Here is a 23054-nt window from a genome sequence, read left to right on the forward strand (position 1 = left end):
TCCCTATGTTGAGACAGAAATCAAGAGCACCCCAGCGCAATGTTTCAGTTTCTGTCTAGAAGGAATGACCTTATATATTTAGAATGTAGACTACTTAGAAATAAAAAACTCGTGAGTATCAGAAATTATTTTCAAAGTTTTTTTCTTGACTATAATAAGATAAAGTTTCCTTTGGAAAAAAAGAATCAAAAACCAGATGATGTGGCTTTATGCTTTTGGACTTCGCTGAAAATCAAAGCTTAATTGATTTCCTATAGTTGTGAAAAATCTACCTTGAGACTACACAGCAAGAATAAAAATTCTCATCCTGAATAAGTGCATTCCACATTGCACATTTTTGGATTCTCTTTCAGGATGAAAGCCAGAATAAATATTGCCGAGAAATGGTGGTAATAAATTTTAATACTTGGGCCTATTAAAGTGTCATTCATATTAAAAGGAGCTTATCTATTACTGCTTAGCTCTTTTTGTTTGTTCTATAATTTATAAATAATTTCAAGACACCTCTTCTATCTTTAAATCTATTACTTTTAGTTACTTTATAATGCACTAAAGTTATATTTATTTATCTATGTTTAACTGAACAGTCTTGAGCTGGCTTGCTGCCTATCCCATCTGCAGGCAATCAAAAATTTATAAAGTGTCAACTTTCAGCTGCCTGCATTTCATTCCTGCTGAAGGTAATTTCATTCTTTACAGAAATGCATGCTACCATCAAATAGGAGAAAACAAAACAGCCAGTTCAATTTAAATACCAAAAACTGATTATGCATTTAAGTATTGTTGACTGGAATTTAATTCATAACATTACTTTGGTAGTGATCTTACTTGAAATAATTTAGTATAAAGAATAAAATAATTGGGACAATTAACTAATTTTTTGTCTTAGTTACAGCTGTTCCCCAGTTACGAGCCCCTTCCTCCTCTTAAGTGAAAGTCTTTCACTTTCAGTGGTATTCAGTTTCCTAAGACATTCAATGAATTGTGATTAATTTCCAGTTTCTGAGAGGGCTGGTTAAAGATAGACGTTTTAATTCAGTGGAGGTTGTGGAGTAAATCTTGGATGCAAAGACATTTCCTCTTTACACATGAAAGGTTTGGTTACAAGAATGTGTCCAAATACAAATATATGTATTTACAATATCTAATAAATACTCTCCAACATTTCTATGGAATTATATATTGAGAGGTGTTAAAATGAGAGGCATGTCGAGGGTTTTTATTTGGTTTCTATGATACCAAACACTGTAATGCATATGAAATGGAACAGTGAGAAGCTATTATAGTTACGTTACAAACTGCATTGGAAACCTGGGGATTAGATAATACAGTCTATTAGTGCTCGGCCTTTTATCTGCCCCAAGTGATGGGATAAAAATTTCCTCTCCCTCCTGATTATCGGGGTCCTTTCCGAAATTAGTCTTGAATAATTTAAACTCACTTCTGAGTTTTCGTACTCCTTGATCGCAATTGCCCATAATTTGACACTGAATTGGCAATCTGTTAAGAGACAGCGCAGAATGTCCAGTGTGGGAAATTAAGCGAAAAACTCTTCATAGAATTTACAGTGCAGAAGGAGGCCATTCGGCCCATCAAGTCTGCACCGGCTCTTGGAAAGAGCACCCTACCCAAGGTCAACACCTCCACTCTATCCCCATAACCCAGTAACCCCACCCAACACTAAGGGCAATTTTGGACACTAAGGGCAATTTATCATGGCCAATCCACCTAACCTGCACATCTTTGGACTGTGGGAGGAAACCGCAGCACCCGGAGGAAACCCACACACACACGGGGAGGATGTGCAGACTCCGCACAGACAGTGACCCAAACCAGAATCGAACCTGGGACCCTGGAGCTGTAAAGCAATTGTGCTATTCACAATGCTACCGTGCTGCCCTTTTTTTTAAAGGTCTAATTTGTGCCTCCTGCTGCCCATCATTGATTTCAAAAACTTTCTTTCCGGAGGTAGCATCGTGTCGCAATGAGCTATCATCTTTATCTTATCATATCAAAGTGTTAAGCAGAGTTTTTTTTAAATAAATTTAGAGTACCCAATGATTTTTTCCAATTAAGGGGCAATTTAGAGTGGCCAATCCACCTATCTTGCACATCTTTGGGTTGTGGGGGTGAAACCCACGCAGACACGGGGAGAACGTGCAAACTCCACACGGACAGTGACCCAGGGCCGGGATTCGAACCCAGGTCCTCAGCGCCGTAGGCAGCAATGCTAACCACTGTGCCACCGTGCTGCCCTTAAGCAGAGTTGAAGCTACATTTAACATGCAACTGTTCACTGTTGTCAACGGGGAAAATTACCAGGTGCAAGCGCAACTATCCTTCACTCAGATGAGTACAAAATAAATTATTTGCAAAAATATGGATTCCAGACCCGGGTGGGGGGGGGGGGGGGGGGGGAGATTCTCCATCGGGAAACGCGACTGGACGGCAAATCGGTTTTGACACCAAAATCGTGGCTGGTTTCATGCCAAACCGCAATTCGCCGGTGCCTCGACAGCGGCGTCAATGCATTCCACTCTGCACGTGCAGTAAACGCCATTGGCATATCATAGCGGGTCTGACCCGGTATTCTTCCGGGCCTCCGCGATGCTCCGACTTCACTGGGGTGAATTCCTGACGATGAGGTTCATTTGTGCTTTTAAAAATCATGAAACAGGCATCGTGATTGCTGAGAGAAAGAGAGGGGGGGGGAGGGGGGGGGGGGGGGGGGTACAGAGAGTGTCCAACATCACCATAGTTTGTTGACAGTTGTGCCGCTGGCCGGGGGGGGGGTTTCTGCCAGGGCTGGGCTGAGTAGCGGGGGGTGGCCTGGAGGTGGGCTGGGGGATCAGGGTGGCCAGGCACGGAACACCATTGCCGCGCGGCCGGCAAGGCAGCCATGCAGCTGCGCATGCCGCCAACTGCCCACTGTGCACTTAGGGCCACAGGGCGTATGGGTGTCCCCCCCAGGTCACCCCTCTAGGTGCCCTCTGGCCCCAGGCAACCCATCAGAAGGGATGGATGCGCTCCAACACAATCAGTGCTATCTTATTAGCTGGGATGGTGTATGCAGGGAGTGAAGTGTGTATACAAGGCTGCAGCTTGTCAGCCTCCCGAGTGTCAATCACAGACCCAGCGAATCCTGCGCCGTTTCTTATTGGAATCAATTGTGTTCCACGTAGCGCCGGTGCTAGTCCCTCAACAGTCGCTGAATCGGTCCAGGTGTGGCGCCAGTTTGCTGTCATGATGTCCATGAATCCTGCCCCGGTGTCAACACTTAGGGCACAAAAGTTAATTTGTGGTGGGTTTTTCAGGGAGTACCTTCCGGCTCTGCTGGCGAGTTCCCCACTGCTATTCAATGACACTTAGGCACTTTTTTTGGGCCCTGGTGAGTCTCTCAACGGTTTAGCCACACTTATTTTTTGAGCACTGGGGACTAGGCCGCCATGTTGAAAGGGTGCCCCGATCTCTAAGTGAGCTTGTGGGTCCACTACACCCCCCCACCCATGGGCAATGCCACCCCCACACACCCCCCAAATGAGGATACCAGCTATGGGGTCCTAGGGCCCCCCTTTTCAGGTACCTCAAGCCCCTGACAGCACCCACTCCCTTCCAGGAACCCCACCCATCAACCCCCAACTTCCTGGAGGCCCCTACTTACCTGCCCTGCACTCTCCCACTCTTGAAACCCCCCCCTCCACCCACATTTCATGGGAAAGGCCCCCCTCGCCCTTGGCAGTGCCACCCTGGCACTCGGACAGGCTTACATTGCCACCCTGGCACCCAGACAGTGCTCCTGCTGGCTTGGCAATGCCATTGGGCGCCTTGGCAGTGCCAGGGTGGCATTTCCAAGGTTCCAGCTGTGCAGTGCCAAGGTGTCCAGATTTCAGGGGGGGGGGGGGGCAGGGAGACACTCTGCACTTACCCTGACCATCCTGGGGTCTCTGGTGACCCAGGAGACAACCCCCCCCCCCCCCCCCCCCCCCGCCACCGCCCCCCGGTGCCGTTCTACCTGTTCCACCTTTGATTGGACTAGCACTGATCAGCAGCCGGCTCCCTGGGGAGGCCGGTGAATCGCGGGAGTCCAGTGGATCCCGCGCAGGTGGGTCATAAGTAGGTTTGGGGCGGGTTTCCGAATCCGACATCTCGCGGGACTCCGGAGAATCTTGGGTGGCGTGTAGGCTGTCGGGAGCCTCGCTGGAGGGCATTCCCAGCATTCACTGGCCGCACTGCACTCAAGCGAGAGCCCAATGCGGCCTGAGGTTTGCGCCCTTAGTCTCAGGAATGGAAAGTTCCGCCGAGGACCTCCAAGGCTAAATGGAAAGTTAAGATCAAGCTAATAAGAAACTTCCACGAAACCACCAGCTACTTGGGCACAAGTCCATCGTTAAAGCAAGTGTTTGAGTGCATATTAGCACTGGACTGCCAGGGACTTAAAATTGGCTATAAGACGGAATTCTGCGGACGTTGGATTCTGTGTTCCCACTGGCAACACATCCCCGCCCACAGGACTCCCGGCGGAGTGGAGTGTCTTCAATGGGAAATCCTATTGACACGGGCGGGAACAGAGAATCCCGCTGCCAGAAAATAGTGCCCGCTGAAAAACATGCAGTTGGAGGAGGGAGAATCCAGCCCATTGACCAAGAATGATTATTTTAAAAACAATAGGCTTCAAACTGTAATGAAGACTGGATATTATCCAAAAAACAACCAAAACTAACAAGGGAATATTTTCGAAGGAAGGACCGGGAAATATACAAGCAGCTTGTGATTGACAGCTCAAGGAATCTGAAGAAATATTTACTTCTCACATAGATAATAGGAGTGCAATTTTTTTTCTTTATAAATTTAGAGTATCCAATTCATTTTCCCATTTAAAGGGCAATTTAGCGTGGCCAAACCACCTACCCTGCACATCTTTGGGTTGTGGGGGCGAAACCCACACAAACACGGGGAGACTCCACAAGGACAGGGACCCAGAGCCAGGGACCTCGGCGCTGTGAGGCAGCAGTGCTAACCACTGCACCACCTGCTGGCAATAATAGGATTGCAATGATGTAACACTTAACACTCCAAGTTATTAAAACGGGAAACAGAAAATGCTTCTGGAATAATACTACAAAATTTCCTAAAGGTATCAAACACTGTGGCCAGGTGACTAAGAATGGGAAAATGGACAGCATTTGGAAAAGATCTCAACGAATTACAGTACGGATGCTGTCAGTTAATGTGATACTGTTATCAGTGAGTCTAATTAATTACTGGGATTTATCCCAAGGATATTGAGTTATAAATTGAAACAATTTATATTAGCTGAATAGAAAGTCTATTCCATTTGACTGAAAATCACTTAAGTCAAAATATTGGAAAATCTGAAGTTGAGTTCTGAGCTAAATTCAATATAAATTCAGGATTTATAATTTGTGAATGATATTTGCCATTCAAAGGATATTTAGTTGAGATTTTGATGTGTAGACTAGAAATACTGAAACTGTTACTTAAACATGGATGAAGATTGAAACAAATTTTCCAAAGAGCAGCAAGAGATGTAATATATTTCCAATGAGAACAGATAATGATGATTAATGTTGTGAAAAGGTGTTGAATGGCTATTTGCTTTAGAAAAGCAAGGGAAGTTACATAGATAAGTATTGACAACAATGCTCAAATAATACATTGAAATTTCAATCACCAAATCATAATCTGTAAAATGTATGGAGTTAAGATTGAACTTTGTCATGTTAATATTATAACAACGTTATGGAACAGAGAGAAACTTCAAGGGTCTTTATCTCAAAGTTTGGAGGTGGGAGCATAGCGGACAAGTATCCAGAGACCCAGGGTTATGCTCGGGAGACGCAACTTTGAATCCAACCACAGCAGGCGATGAATCAATACTAACAGAATCTGGGCCCATAACCTCCTGGTTCCTCAGCATCGCATTTCGGGGGTACCACAAATATGCGCTAGGGAATTGCTCTAGGAAGTTCCCACATAAGGGCAATTCCTGACAATTGTCCAGGAGCGCTAACTTCCACTGGATAATTGTGCTGCACTGGGAACCAACTAACAGCAGCCATTAAAATCACTAACTTCGGAGGGTTTTGGCCAAGTTGGTATCCGGTACAGGCTTGCAGGGCCAAAGGGCCTATTCCTGTGGTGAATTGTTCTTTGTTCTTGTTCTTTGGTTCTGCCAGTTTTACCTTGATAGTTACTCTGAAAGAGTTGGAAGGAAAACAAATCGCTTCCAACTCCAGAGTGACTATTTTAAATACTGGACCGAGTCTTGCAGTGGACACCCGCACACATACAGCTCCCCCAGCAGATCCCCCACACACCCCAACACCAAACTGACCAGGATCCTCCCCCCACCCCTTCGCTTCCCGGCCTGCCACATCCCACCATCCAACCTCTCCGGTCCGAACCCCTTCCTTGTCCGACCCAACCACCCCCTTTCTGGTTCAAATCCTCCTCTTGTACAACCTCACCCCACCCCCTGCTGGGCTGAGCCCTCCCAGACTGACCCCCACCAGTCCAACCCTTTCCCCATCCTTCCTGGTCCGATTCCCCTCCCGGACTGACCCCCAACCCCTGCCCTCCAGACAGAGCCCCCTACCTCTGATCCAACCCACACCCACCCATTCTACTCTCAGGAAGTTGCAGGACCTGGTATTTAAGTATTTAATGATGACCATGGAACCATGCGGTTCACTCTTGGGAATAAAATCTGCCGTCCTTACCTGGTCTGGCCAACATGTGGCTCCAGATCCACAGCAATGTGATTGACTCTGAAATGGCCTCAGTTGTATCAAGCCGCCACAAAGCCAATAACAAATGAAATTAGACGGACTACCTGACATCAACCTAGGCACTGAAAACGACAGCAAACTCAGCCTCGTCAACCATGCAATCTCCTGCTTATTAACATATTGTGGCATGTGCCAAAGTTAGGAGAGCTGTCTCACAAACTAGTCAGGCTACAGCCTGAGAGAGTCATACTTATGGAATCAGACCTTACAAGTAATGTCCCAGACACCACCATTTCCATCCCTGGGTCTGTATTGTCCCAACGGCAGGACAAACCTGGCATAGGTAGCGGCCAAGTGATATACAATCAGGAGGATGTTGCCCTGGGAGTCCACAACATTGACTCCAGCCCACGCGAAGTCTCATGTCATCAGATCAAACATGGGGAAAGAAAGCACCCGCTGATTACCACATACCGCCCCCCCCCCCCCCCCCCACCCTGCCAACCTCCCAGGCCCCCCACCAAGCAAGGGATCAACCCTGGTTCAGCGAAGAGAGGTGGAGGGAGCAATACCATGCATATTTAAAAATGAGGTGTCAATCTCATGAAGCAACAACTCGAGTGAATGATCCATCTCGGCCTCCTCTGGAGGTCCCCAGGATCACAGATGTCAATCTTCAGCTTACTTGATTCACTCCCCATGATGCACACCCCACGAAACAGCTGGATGCACTGGACACTGCAAAGGTTATGGACTCTGATATTATTCTGGAAATTGTGCTCCAGAACTTGCCGCATCCATAGGAAAGATGTTTCAGTACAGCTATATCACTGGCATCTACCCAGCAATGTGGAAAATTGCCCAGGTATCTCCTATACACAAACAGCAGGACAAATCCAACCTAACCAATTAACAGTCCATCAGTGTACTCTTGATCATCAGTAAAATTATGGAATGGGTCAACAACAGTTCTATCAAACTGCACTTGCTTAGCAATAACCTGCTCACTGATGTTCAGTTGGGTTCCGCCAATATCACTCAGCTGATGACCCCATTACAGCCTATGTTAACATGGTGAAACGAGCTGAACTCCAGAGCTGATAGTGTCCCAGGCCCAACCACCTTTAGCTGCTTCAACATTGCCCTTCCTCCATCATAAGATCAGAGGCGGGAAGGTTCGCTGATGACTGCACAATGCGCAGTGTCATTCACGACTCCTCAGGTACTTAAGCAATCCATGTCCCAAAGCAGCAAGAATTGGACAATATCCAAGCTTGGACTGACAAGTGGCAAGTAATATTCATGCCATACAAGTGCCAGGCAATGACCATCTCTAACCATTATCTCTTGACATTCAATGACATTGAAGAGTGTGATGCAATACTCTCCACTTGCCTGCATGAGTCAGCTCTGACAACACTCAAGAAGCTTGACACCATCTGGGACAAAGCAGTCCATTTGATTGGCACCCCATGCTCAAACATACAATCACTCTACCACCGACGCAGAATGGCAGCAATGTGGACTTTGCACAAGATACACTGTAGGAACTCACAAGGCTCCAAAACCCACAACGGCTACAATCTAGAAGGCCAAGGGCAGCAGACACATGGGAACACCAACACCTGCAAGTTCCCCTCCAAGCCACTCACCATCCTGACTTGGAAATATGTTGCCACTCCTTCGCTGTCACCGGGTCATAAAGTAGAACTCCCTCCCAAACAGCACTGTGGGGAGACCCTGTGGACTGCAGTGGTTCAAGAAGGAAGCTCATATCGTTTTTACAATGACAATTAGGGATGGCAACAAATGCTGGCCCAGCGAGCAATGCTCACACCCCATTAATTAATAATAAAAAAGGTTTTCCCTATTGTTATCCGCTTCCATTTGACTTTAAGGAAATTTTAGAAGTTCATAATGGCACAAATTGTACATGCAAGGAGCTATGTTGATTGGTCTATCTTATTTCATACTTTTATGTTCCTTAATCAGCACTAGATCACCAAGCACTCACAAAGCTACCAACACTGGAATGGCTGTGACTCAGATACATGGTGGCCAGTAATGCATGCTCACTCACTGCTATCATTGCTCTTTGGGCATCACATGCATTTCTGGTGAACAGTGCACGAAGGGCAAGCTATATGGCATCAACAGATAATGTTTTCAAAAGGGAATGGGAATGCCTTTGTCCCTTGACCCACCAAATATGGCACCAAGCACATCACTGACAAAAGATGGCTGCATGTCCAGAGTCTCAGGGTTGGTGATAGAGTCTAGCTTTATTCATAGTTTTATTCATATAGGTGTTAGTTGAATGCATGTAGCTAGAAGGTAAAACTATTAAAAGTGCCTTGGCTGTGGGAATTCAGTCATTGTCTCAGATATTGAATTAACCCTTGTATTCCAGTGTATTCAGGACTAAGAATGTATTGTTCTCAGTCTAATCAACTAATCAGTTCAAGCAAGGTCTCCGCCATATAACATGGAAAGTGTGGGACAAATATTCAATAATTTTCCTAAGACTGCGTACGCAGATGCTAAGCTAGTTTTGATAGGCACCAGTCAATCTTAAGTAATGTCCAATGTTTGATTAACAAATCATGCTCTAAGTTACAGACATTCATTTGAACAAACCAGGAGGTCTCAGCTGAGAATTAGAAGCCAATGAAAATAAATGAGGGACTAAAACAGAGATAAGAATTCCCTTAAAAGTAGGACCTCATGGTCGAGGTCTTTGTTCTGGAATTCTTGAATGATCTATCTGTTTATTTGTGTTTGAAGCGATTTATTTTTATACTGAATGCCTTTTGCCATGTGCTTTACTTTTTTGTATATTGTTTGATATTTTTTAGTTTCTAAGTTTTTATTCAGTATTCAAGTGAATAATTAACAGTAATAAAGTTGTATTTTCGATACCTCCCAACGGCCGGACTACCAATTCTTATTAGAAGGTAAAATAAGAGTCCCACAGATGGGCACACATATTCTCTCACATTCTTCGTCCCAATATAGTTCCCATTTTTATCTGCTTGAATGGGAAATCTATGTGTAATAAGTAACAATAAATGGCAAGGGACAGGGTATGTGCTGTGGAGGATTTTGGAATAACTATGCTATACATGTGGTTTGCAGCTTTATCAAGCAATCATGTGACACTGTATGGAATTAGATTGTCAATTCTTTTATATATGCCCCAAATTGTACAGTCTGTTTGGCATACCTTCAAATAACGCCACAAATTATTTTTACTCAACCAGCAAACTTTAATTGCAATGAGGGCCGCTAAAGTTTACAGTCTGGATGACTCTTTGTCAGATGGATGACTGGGTAACTCTTTGACAAAGAGTCATCCAATTCAAAACATTGGGTGTGATTTACCGGCCGCTAGAATTGGGACGGGGCGTTGCTGGTAGACCCAACAAGAGACTTCTTCCAGGATTCCCGACGGTCGTTGGACCACGCAAGATCTAACAAAATCTTGCAAGATGTTACGATCTGGATCCCACCCACAATGGGCATAGTTAAGTGAGCTTTACCGATGCCAGATCTAACCAACGTCTGGGATCTACCAGCCTTGCCGAGGAGGCCCCAGCCGGACACCATTTAGCGTTGGTCCCCACAAACGGGGACCGGGCAGAACGGCACTTGGAGGGGTCTCCCAGGCAATCGGAGGCCCCTGCGTGGTTCGAATCTGAGCAGGGTGGTGCGCTGTCACTGATGGTGCCACCCAAGCACCGTGGCACAGCCAGCCTGGCATTAAAGCAGTGCCAACTTGGCACCCTGGCAGTGTCACCGGTATGGCAGTGCCAATGTGCCCAGGAGGCATTTTGCCCATGAAAGGGATCAGATCAGGGGGTGCCCTACTATACTTGATGGAGTGTGGGAGGGAGGGGGGGGGGGGGGGGGGGGGGGGGGGATCTAGAATCTGCAACAGGTGAGTTGGGGCTTTGGGGGAGTCCGCACGCCGCAACGGAGGGGGGGGAGGGTTGAGAGATTGGAGTGCCATTTTGCACTGCCAAGCAGAGCTCATCATTGCAGTGACTCAACGACTGAGTGTGGCCTCTCCAGGGCGTTCCCCTCTGAGGCTTGGAAAAAAACACTGCCGTTAGATAGCGGGGTCGGGAGCACTCGGCCCCGTTAGACCCACCCAGAACGGACTGTTTTGTTTTGTTAGATCGTGCCCATTATCTCTCTTCTTTCACCACAGATGCTGTCAGACCTGCTGAGATTGTCCAATATTTTTTGTTTTTGTTTCCGATTCTAGCTTTCGCAGTAATTTGCTTTTATTTTAAACTTTAATTGTAGTTGGCTCTCTGTAACTCATATTTCCCTTTCTGATACACATTAAGGTGCTCATATGCAAGTTCCTAGTTAAATTTAGGAAAGCAGCCACATGTTCTTGAAATCACGTTTAAAATGACGTAACTTCACAAGCCCACGACTAACCAAGTGGTCGGCATAACCTGCCTGCTCGTGCCTATATTTAGGCTTCAACTTATGACCCACTACCCATGACCTTTTGAATCAAAATCAAGAAGGCTACTACTGATCCAACTGACACTACATATAATCATGGTGTCATGCAACTAATATTCTAATGTATTCTTCTTTGGTTTCTACAGGTATTTTACATGATCCAGTCAGAAGACACAGACGCCTTCAAGAAACAAAGATTTTAGTAATAATAATAATCTTTTATTATTGTCACAAGTAGGCTTACATTAACAATGCAATGAAGTTACTGTGAAAATCCCCTAGTCGCCACACTCTGGCGTATGTTCAAGTGCATAGAGGGAGAATTCAGAATGTTCAATTCACCCAACAAGCACGTTTTTCGGGACTTGTTGGAGGAAACTGGAGCATCCGGAGGAAACCCATGCAGACGCCAGGAGAACGTGCAAACTCCGCACAGACAGTGTGATGGAACCATCAATTCACCAGACACGTGTTTCCGATATGAATATAGGCTTTAATCGGCTTACTACAGAGCCAGCCTGTACCCGTTGACGAACTCTCAGTGAACTGCAGGCTGACTCTGGACAAGGGTATTTATACAGCAGCACTAGGGGGAGGAGTCATGGGCGGAGCCAAGGGTGGAGCCCTGTACAAGCTCCTGAGCAGTCCCAGAGCTACTCCCCCTAGTGGTCGGATAACGCTACTGCGCTTACAAAGACATAGTGTGAATTATCATATTACATTCACCACACAGTGGCCCAAGCAGGACAACACATTGCCTTACTTTGACCACCTGCCACAAGCAACAGGGCAGATAAACTTAGCCTATGAGATACATCTAAGGTCCATACATCCTGCCTGAATCGGTCAGCATTAGAAAGAAGAAACATGTGACAATTGGAGTAGAAAACATGCTGGCCAAAGAGTCATATCTTTCATCAATTGCAGAGCCTGGAGATTTAGATATCATAGGCCCAGCTTATTAAAAAACAATCATTACTTTTCAAGCACAGTTGTCTTCTGATGTCATTTCAGTTTGTTCACAGAAACCTGCAAAAAATGACCGTTAGTGTGCAGGAGTCACCAGAGGCATCTGCAGAGTAATGCAGAAAGGCTTCAAAGCACTGCAGTGCACTGTGGAGTATATACTAAATGCACAGGCACCTGCATTGGAATGATAGCGGATGTCCTGTCCATTTGGAGAATATCACAGCACTGTTCAGACTGCTGCGACAGAAGACTTGTACCCCAATATGTAACATTTCTTTCCCCATTAATTTATGGGATGTGGGCGGCACTGTCAACATTTATTCTCCATCCCTAATTGTCCTTGAGATACAACTGAGTAGTTTGCCACATCATTTCAGAGGGCAATTAAGAGTCAACTACATTACTGTAGGTCTGGACACAGATTTCTTTCCCCAGAGGATATCAGTGAACCTGATTAATTGTTACCAATGCAGTAGTTTAATGGTCACCTGCTCCTGGTACGATAAAAACCTATACTCCAAAATGCTTCTTCAACATACTGGTAGACCAGAGGCAGAACACCAAATTTTTTGCTGCCGCAGGTGTCTGCTGCCGCATATATGACATGGGAATATCTGGAAACAGCAACAGATATGACAAAACGAAGACCATTTCATGAAGAAGCATAAGGTGATGCCGGACTGTCTGAATCTCATATTGTAAAAACTAGTTCATAGAATTTTACATATGTAAGGAAATCACCTGTTCCAGCTCTCTGAATTCTCCCAATCTAGGGATTTGAGCCTTTAATTGTTTTTGTATGATCATAAGAAAATATGACCTAGCAAGACTGCTTTTACTAAGTAATCAAGTGTTACGAACCAAAACTGATACTAAATGCGAGGGTATCCTAAATCCTAGAAGGATAAAGTAAGGGTTAGGACACTGGACAATGTAGAACGCCGGTTCATAGTGGTGTTTGTGTTTTTTCGGCTTCATGTGAGGAATGGTGTACAACCGAGTAAGGAACAGTCCCGTCATTATGTGAACAATCAATAAAGAGCATTTTTTAACTTAGAACAAAAATTCACATGACAAGAAGGACCATAAGACACTTAAGTATACACACATAATTTTACATGAAACTATCCCTTGGTCCCCAACTGTCTACGTTTACCTGAACTCTGAGACATCTATTTCCCCAAACAACACTTAATTTGAAGCAACCTTCTCAGCTAAATCCAGCAAGTAATTACCACAACCAGGTTAAGGTTGCCAGGTCTGGGAAATAGTCTTCAGGTTCAGCAAAGACGGAAAATGGCTGCTTCTTTCCAGGGAATATATCTGCAGCTCGATTCAGTTCTGGCGTTAGCTGTCTTCCTCATACTCTCTCTCTCTCCAGTTAGGGTTCTGCAGTTATACTGTTTCTTTCCCTTTGATATTATTTACCCTGTGGAGTTAGCTTTTGGCATGTGCATGTCCATTTCCTTAACTCTCCACTTTGATGTTATCACATCTGTAAGCTCCATTGTGTTCACTGGTCACTTATCTAAAATATTTGTTTTCCACTGACAGGTGAATTCACATCTCATCATTTGTCTAGAATCATCTCACTGATTTACTGTGTTTTTAATTTTAATGTTACCCAATTCTTAACAACAGAATTGCTAATCGTTATATTGAAAAAGATGGTAAAGATTTTTGTTTTGAATGCAATTACAGAGCAGCCAGGGCAATTCTTCCTCCTCCATGTATCTTTCTAATTTCATCACCTTTCCTAAGCTTCTTTAATCTGATACAAAAGGTTAGAAATGACCAGAGAGTACAATCTCTGAGATCAGAAAGCATTACAACATTTACCTGACCTCTAAATATGATTCAAATCAAACAAAAACTGAATTTGAAAGGTTACATTAGTCATTTTGGTCAGAGGACTTTAAAAGGTTCCCATGGTCAACACAGACATGAAAATATAGACCTATAGGGCGGAACTCTCTGATAATGGGGCTATGTCCCCACACCAGCGAGACAACAGGCGCGAATCACTCTGAAACTTTCCTGAAGAAAGTTTGGAGTGATATTCCATTTTGCAGGGAGCTAGCAGGGCCCCGGAGTGCTCCGCGCAGCTCCGGCTGCCGATACGGGGCCCTGCACTTCCGGCCGCTGGTCCGCGCGACATGGCGGCCCCAACAATATAAGCCCCACCCCCCCTCCCCAGATCGCGCGTGCCCGCTGATCGGTGGCCCCCGATCGCGAGCCTGCCCGTTCTGGAGCCCACCCCCCCCCCCCACCCCACGGTGACGGATCCCCCCCGCTCCCCCCCACCAGGGCAGCCGCGGACTGGGTCCACAGCCACCACTCCGAACTCCCGCTGGATGGAACCATGAGTGAACCATGCCGGTGGGAACTCGGCCAGTTGTCGGCGGAGAATCGCCGCGGGGGCCTGGATAGAGTGGACATGGGGAGCATGTTTCCACTAGTAGGAGAAAATACAACCCGAGGGCACAGCCTCAGACTGAAGGGATGATCCTTTATAACTGAGGTGGGGAGAAATTTCTCCAGCCAGGGGGTGGTGAATCTGTGGAACTCTTTGCCGCAGAAGGCTGTGGAGGCCAAATCACTGAGTGTCTTTAAGACAGAGATAGATAGATTCTTGATTAATAAGGGGATCAGGGATTATGGGGAGAAGGCAGGAAAATGGGGATGAGAAACATATCAGCCGTGATTGAATGGTGCAGCAGATTTAATAGGTCGAATGGCCCAATTTCTTGCTGCAACTGCAACCTGCTGGGAGAGCCTATTCCACCAGCTGTCTTCAGGTAGTCCCTACCCTGGTATGCCCAATGAGTGGTTCATGGCTAAGTGAAAGGGGAAACCAAAAGCATTATTCCCACATCATAGTACCAATGCTGGGCCTGAACCTACTACAGATGCAGATCAATTTAAGAATGATGGAAAGCCCAGGATATCCTAGGAAGCCTGAAGGTAGAAAACCCATGGTTGTTTTTTTTATTCATTTACGGGATGTGGGTGTCGCTGGCCAGGCCAGTATTATTGCCCATCCCTAGTTACCCTTCAGAAGGTGGTGCTGAGCGCCTTCTTGAACCGCTGCAGTCCATGATGTGCAGTTACACCCACAGTAGGGAGGAATATCCAGGATTTTGATCCAGCGACAGTGAAGGAACGGTGATATATTTCCAAGTCAGGATGGTGAGTGACTTGGAGTGGCACCTCCATTTGGTGAGGACCCCAGGTATCTGCTGCTCTTGTCCTTCCAGAAGGAAGTGGTCGTGGACTTGTAAGATGCTGTTTAAGGGGCTTTGGTAATTTCCTGCAGTGAACGTGTAAACAGTACGCATGGCTGCCACTGTTCACCAGTGGTGGAGGGATTGAATGTTTGTGGAAAGATTAGCAATCAAGTCGGCTGTTTTTTGCTGGATGCAGTCGAGCTCCTTGAGTATTATTGGAGCTGCACTCATGCAGGCAAGTGGAGAATATTCCATCACATGCCTGACTTGTGCCTCGTAGGTGGTGGACACTCTTCAGTTTTTGGGGTGTCAGGTGAGTTATCCGCCACAGGATTGCTAGCCTTTGACCGACTCTGGTAGTCACAGTATTTAGATGGTTAGTCCAGTTCATTTCTGGTCAATGGTAATTCCCAGGGTTTTGATAGTGGAGCATTCAGTGGTGGCAATGCCATTGAATGTCAAGGGGGGGGTTGGAATCTCCCCTGTTGGAGATGATCAAATCCTGGCACTTGAGTGGCGTGAATGTTACTTGCAACTTGTCATAACAAGGCTGGATATTCGCCAGATCTTTCCACATTTGGATGAACTGTTCCAGTGTTAGGAATGGTGCTGAACATTGTGCAGTCATCTGCAAACATCCCCACTTCTGATCTTATGAGGGAAGGAAGTTCTGTGATGAAGCAGCTGAAGATGGTTGGGCCTCGGACACTATCCTGAGGAACTTGTGCAGTGATATCCTGGAACTGAGATGAATAACGTCCAACCACCACAACCATCTTCCTTTGTGCCAGGTATGACTTCAAGCAGCAGAGAGTTTTATACCTGATTCCCATTAACTCCAGTTTTACTAGAGTTCCTTGGTGCTATACTCTGTCAAATGCTGCCTTGATATCAAGGGTAGTCACTCGCCCATCACCTCTGGAGTTCCACTATTTTGTCCTTGTTTGAACCAAGCCTGTTATAAGGTCAGCTGGTTATTGCTGAGTTTAAATGCTACTTGATAGAACTGTTGATGATCCCTTCCATTACTTTGCTGATGATTGAAAGTAGACTGATAGGGTGGTAATTGGCTGGATTGTATTTGGCTTGTTTCTTGTGCATAGGACATACCTGGGCAATTTTCCACATTGCCGGGTAGATGCCAGTGTTGTAGCTGGAACTGCTTGACTGGGCGCATGCCAACTTCCGTAGCACAAATCTTCAGTACTATTGCTGAGATATTGTCAGGGCACATAGCCTTTGCACTATCCAATGCCTTGTCATTTCTTGACGTCATGTGGAGTAAATCAATCGGCTTAAGATTGACATCTCTGATGCTGGGGACCTCTGAAGGATATCGAGATGGATCATCCACTTGGCACTTCTGGCTGAAGATTGTTGCGAATGCTTCAGCTTGATCTTTTCCTCAGATGTGCTGGGCTCCTCCATCTTTGAGAATTGGCTCCACCATCATTCAACGCTGGAGGTGAAAGGACTGCAGAGCTTAGATCTGATCCTTTGCTTGTGGAATTGCTTAGCTCTGTCTATTACTTGCTGCTTATTCTGTTTGACACGCAAGTAGTTCTGTGTTGTAGCTTCACCAGGTTTACACTCTCCTGCACTCTTCGTTGAAACAGTGTTGATTCCTGGTTTAGTGGTAATTATAGAGTGGGGCTTATGCTAGGCCGTGAGTTTACAGATTGTGGTTACGCACAGTTCTGCTGCTGCTGAAGGCCCACAGCACCTCATAGATGCCCAGTTTTGAGTTGCCAGATATGTTCTAGCAAGATGGGACTTTGTCTCCATAAGGAATGTGGGTGCGTCACTCCTACTGATATTGTCATGGGCAGATGCATCTTCAGCAGGCAGGTTTGCGAGGATGAGGACAAGTATGTTTTTTCCCTCTTGTTGGTTCCCTCACCACCTACCGCAGTCCACTCCAGCAGCTATGTCCTTTAGGACTCAGCCAGCTCGGTCAGTAGTGGTGCTACTGAGCCACTCTTTGTGACAGACATTGAAAACCCCCTACCCAAAGTACATTCCGTGTCCTTGCCATTCTCAGTGCTTCCTGCAAGTGGTGTTCAACATGGAGGAGTACTGATTCATCAGCTGAAGGGGGACAATATGTGGTAATCAGCAGGAGGTTCCCTTTCTCCAAGTTTGACCTGGTGCCATGAGACATCCTGGGGTCCAGAGTCAATGTTGAGTACTCCCAGGACAACTCCCTCCCAGCTGTGCTGCCACCTCTGTTGGGTCTGTCCTACAGGTGAGATGTTAGTAAGATGCCAGTAAGGAGGACTTTGCAGGGTCGACATGGCTGGGTTTACCATTGTCATTTCAGGTGCCTAGGTTGGTACCGGGTGGTCCGTCCGATTTAATTCCTTTTGTGTGGCTTGTCAGGCCATTTCAGAGAGCATCTAAGAGTCAACTACATGGCTGTGGGTCTGGAATCACATGTAGGCCGACGAGGTAAGGAGGGCAGGTTGCCTTACCTAAACCAGTTGGGTTTTTACAACAACCAACAATGTTTTCATAATCATCATTAGACTTTTAATTCCATGTGTTTATTGAGTTTGGAATCTAGGTCCCCAGAGGATTACCCTGGGTCTCTGGATTACTAGTCCAGTGACAATGTCACTACGCCATCACCTTCCCTAACAGATCTTTTTTCATTTCTAATCTTCACTTATCATGGGGAATGCCAATTTCCCAGGCGCAGGTGTTATAGTCCAGGTCGAGACCGTTAATATTTAAAAAGAAATCCAAATACTTGGGATTAACCAACAGAATTACATCATAAAATTTTAAATAAAGCAAACTTTAATGTGCATAAAAGACTTAAGCAAAACAAGCACTATTAATATAATAACATGATTCATAACAGTGTATGTTATAGACCCAGGATTACTTTCTACTTTCCCCAAGAATTTTCTTATCAGACACATCAATCGTAAAGTTGATGAATCTGTAAAAGCAACCCATAAGTATGTCACAGTCCCTCTGCAGAATCTCCTCAGCATCAACTATTCTTTGAGGTAAACATTTCACAGAATCATAGAATCCCTACAATACAGGAGACCATTCAGCCAATCGAGTCAGCGCCAACCTTCCGGAAAACCCTACCGAGCCCAATATCCCTTCAACCATCTTTGGACACTAAGGGGCAATTTAGCCTGACCAATCCACCCAACCCGAACATCTTTGGACGACAGGAAGAAACCAGAGCACCCGGAGGAAATCCATGCTGACACAGGGAGAATGTGCAAACTCCACATTGACAGTCACCCGAGGTCAGAATCGAATCCGGGTCCCTCGCGCTGTGAGGGAGCAGTGCTAACCACCGTGCTGCTATTCATTGAACATCTCTTGACTATGGATGCCTCAGTTCCTTGTTGTTGTCACTGTTCCAAGACGCTCAAGCTATTCTGCTGGTTACTTTATTTTGCAATAAGATACTGTGAAGCTGACTGCAAATTATCCCACTAGATTCAATCTAGGCTTTCTTACTGCTTCTATTCCCTCACAAGATTCAAGGTAAGATTAATTCTCAACCTGCAATCCATGCAGTCAATGACAACGTTTATGTTAAACTCTGCTCACAATGCAGGTCTGTCGAGCTCTCATTTACTCTGGCTAATTTCTTTCAGTGAGCTGCAAAGCATATGAGGTAAAATTGTAAGTGAAAACATCTTCCACAAAACCCCCAAATAAACTGAAACCAGGGAGCCTTCCTAAACTCCACCCATCTCCATGATGGTGTAATCTGCTCTGGACTGCCCTGAGTTAATTATCCTCCATTTACAGTTTTTAGTTATCTGATGAAATAAATGAATTTTATGGCCTTTCAAGGTTTATTGAATACTTTTAACTTAATTTAGTTCTAACTCCCAAAACATAAACAACTCTCTGGATTGCACCTCTTTGCAAGTCGTGGGTGAGAATTTCCAATTGCATCTGCCCCGAGACTGGAAATTCCCACTCGAGCTCCTTCAAATTTTCCTCCCGCCTGCGACGATTCCCACGGTGGGCAGGACCAGGAGGTTTACCCCCATGTCTCCAGTTCTCCGGCCAAGTTAATTTTCCTGCTGTTTTATAGCTCCCTGCCTTCTGGCTTTATTGAACGAATATGGGTAACCTTTTGAAGTGCCATTGCCTTATGTGTTTTGCAATTACTAAAACATGGTACTTTAATTGCCTTACCCTACAACGATAATGTTCCCAGAACTAAATATTACGTCTAAAATATGAATATAAATGATGAACTGGATATTCACAACACAGTGAAGAGAATAATCTACTCTATAGTCTTTTCCATTCATTGGATTTTAAATCCTCCCATGATTAAACAACATCCCTTGAAAAATATGCATGGGTTGGCCTTTGCCTCTCTGATAGCCTGGAGATGGATTTTGTTGAGTTGGTGGGACTCGGAGCCACCAACGGCGAGGGTATGGGTGAAAGACCTGGCAGGATTTTATGCACCTGGAAAAAGTTAAATTCACCATATGTGGAGTGGAAGAGGGATTCACCCCTGAGGTGGAAACCATTTATCAACTTCCTTAAAGTGGTTTGAGGTGTCGGGGGGAGGGGGGGAAGTTCTGGGTATTTTGTTTTGGGGGGTGTGGGGGTCGGAAAAAAAGGAGGCAGGCTTGGAATGACGGGGGTTGGGGGGGGGAGAGATGGGGAGGGTGGATTGTTAGTTTTGTTACCTGTTCCCAAGGTTTGGCTTATGTATTTTTGTATCTGTGAAAAATGCCTTCAATAAAAATATTTCTGAAATAAATACCTGGTAAACTTAAGAAAATTATTACAAGCCAATACTGAAACAAAGTATTCTAGGGTATCAATGACTGGTGCATGATTCTTTCTTCAAGGTGAAGCAACATTGTTATAAGCTTCAGCAACTTGCAATATTAACTAAACATTAATAAAAAAAATAGATCAACCGTGGCATTTCTTGTACATTATCAAGGACTTGAGGTGTACAACTCATCTCAATACCTCAAGACAAAAAAGAACGCAGTTACCTTATTATGCAATAATATGCCAGACTTATAGCTATACAGAAATTGAATTCCACAAATAAATGAATAAGGTGCACAATCTGGTTTAACAGACATCCAAACTACAAGGTTCTGCCCTTGTCTTTAAAAGTTCAGGCTTGCCACCAAAATAATTCTACAAAAACCAACTGAAAACTGTGTTATTTTATATATGTACACACAGAATTAAGGAAGTAATTATGCACTGGCAAACTGGAAGGACACAGAGATTCAACCAACACCACGATTCCTATAAAAAGAGCATCCATTTATTGGACAGGCTAGATGGGCCAGCAACCTTCAAAACTTTTTTTCCTATGCAATATTTCTGTATGTTTACATTGTACCCCACATAAGAAGATACTCTGCTCAATGGCTGAGCTACTTCCAAAGCCCCGAGACAGGCTTAAAATAGTTATCATTCTCAATCATTCAAATCAAGTACCAAGCATTAAAATTGTAATCTTACCTAGTAAATTTGTCAACCATAGAGCCAAGTCTTCTTTCATTGGTAATAAACTAGCTTCATGTCTGCTTGTCAACCACTGACTATATTGGTGCACATCGGACAGACTTGGCCCAGGCTCCTTAGGACTGAATGTGCTGTACATCTTTCCTTATCCACTTGCGATATCTAACAGAAAAATAAGATAAAACAGTCTGCGATGATACAGAAGGAATAACAACAAGTGATGGATGATGCAGCATGCACAAACTTTATTTTTGTTCAGAAGTATTTCAGTTTGTTCAGATTGCTTCAAGCTCAAAATAAGAAATCACCAATGGCTGCACTCATGACAAAAGGTCAAACATCTTCAACAGTTACTGAAGAAATAAAAAGTTTTACATCAAATTTAAAAATGATTTACTTTCATTAAGTATGAAGTACTTTTTTTAAAGTATTTTAAGTTTACCGTGTTCTCAAACAACTGCAGTGGTCTACAAATGCCAGTACACAATGTTGCTTGCGAAAGAAAGTTCCAATTATACACTTTTTTCATGTTTCAGAAGTCCTTTTTGTACCTGAATGTGAGCTAACATCTCAAGTTCCAAGCAGCGTTATCAACAACTGTGACCTGGTTTAGTACAGTTTACAGTTCGCCTAATGGCTTGCAGCAGTCTGTTCCTTTCTCAACTGGGCTATAGGACATAATCACTTCCCTCTAAATGAACAGTGGGTTTTTACATAAGCCTGCACAGTGGAGCATTCATCGCATCTTCTCAGCAAAAGAGCAGTGTTACAATGTTTTGTTTCATCCGTAATTTAAGCTACCGAACTGATATTTGGGGTTCTAAAGGAGCGAGTAATCATAGAAGCATCTGCAATTTCTTCAGCATTCCTTTTTCACTAATAAGTCGACGTAAACAAAACGCGCCCAAGTTAAGCTTCTGCAGTGAAAGTTAGGTGGTGATTATAAGACAACACATGCTGACACTGAAATTACTGCTTGATTACAATTGACGTGATATTTGAAATAATAATCTGCAAACTTCGGAGGAGTCGATTAATGAATCTAAAATCTTTCTTCTGGGGCTTTTGCAGTTTCCCTTCAGAATCAGATGAACTAGGGTTGGGGTTTCACGCAAAATCTAAAACTAGAAAGATAACTCAGTGTATAACTATTAATGTATTCAACCAAACAGCTCTAAACATGTAAAGGATTCACACCACGGTATAATATAAAACAGCGACTTTGGATATATCATCCGTTTTCATTTACTTGGCGCTAAAATGGGACAACTGTTTCAAAACGTGTGTTCAGCCTAATAATGTGCCAACACAGTTTTTTAAGCTCTCCATATCGTCCTTTATTACTCTTAGTGTCGGGGAAGCTCATAGCTGCAGACTAATCACTGCATTGCTCCTCACCCACTGCAAGCCGCTCCGTTCTGTAGATTTCACTCAGTTTCTTCTGCAATGCAACACGTCTGTGCGGATCGAACCTGATGCTGGTAAGGACGTGCAGATCGAACAGCACTTTCCACAATCCTTGCATGACGGATCCTTCACTTCGCTAAGCGTGCATCTTAGTTTGAAGCATCTCAGTAGTGCCGGCTGGAAGGCGAACACCGCATTTCCTCACGTTCACATCGCCCTGTCAAACGAGAACGGAAGTCAATGGCTCCAAATACCTCTCCACTACCAAACACTGACAATGATTTACCCCTGAAATGCACAGGCTTCAGCAGCATCTGGCAAAACCCGATTGATTTCCCGAAATGCGGTTGATTTTTTTTGTTGATTGTAGGAAAATGTAAAATAATGTTAGCAGGTTGATTGCAAGACATTGGGACATTATAATAGCTGCAATTTATTTTGGCAGTGCACAAGAAGTCTATTAATGAACCAGTTATCACTGTCTGAAGATCGCGTTTCAAATTTGTGCTGACTCATTTTATCTGACCGATATTTTTTACAGATATATTTATCTGAGAGTCAAATTGCTGGCACAGAATTAACAGCGTTTGGTTCTCTTGTAACAATAGGTCACATAACTGGCAATGTATTTACAACTCATAGAACATACAGTGCAGAAGGAGGCCATTCGGCCCATCGAGTCTGCACTGACCCACTGAAGCCCTCACTTCCACCCTATCCCCGTAACCCA

General features: G+C 44.6%; 1 protein-coding gene across 5 annotated transcripts in view; it reads right to left on the reverse strand.

Annotated features, from left to right (window-relative positions):
• LOC119971962 (growth arrest-specific protein 2) overlaps positions 1–23054 on the reverse strand; it is a 181558-nt gene that overhangs the window by 129918 nt on the left and 28586 nt on the right. For 2 of the 5 annotated variants that reach the window (XM_038808331.1, XM_038808333.1), the window contains 2 exons: positions 22316–22541; positions 20915–21079 (listed from right to left, as the gene is read on the reverse strand). In XM_038808331.1, coding sequence (XP_038664259.1) covers positions 20915–21056 — 142 coding nt within the window. In that variant the 5' untranslated portion in view covers positions 21057–21079; positions 22316–22541. Of the gene's footprint in view, positions 1–20914; positions 21080–21359; positions 22263–22315; positions 22618–23054 lie in introns of those variants that run through there. The other 3 variants (XM_038808332.1, XM_038808335.1, XM_038808334.1) reach the window with 3 other exon arrangements.

Source organism: Scyliorhinus canicula, chromosome 9 (assembly GCF_902713615.1).
Source record: "Scyliorhinus canicula chromosome 9, sScyCan1.1, whole genome shotgun sequence".
In the NCBI taxonomy this organism is placed as follows: Eukaryota; Metazoa; Chordata; class Chondrichthyes; order Carcharhiniformes; family Scyliorhinidae; genus Scyliorhinus; species Scyliorhinus canicula.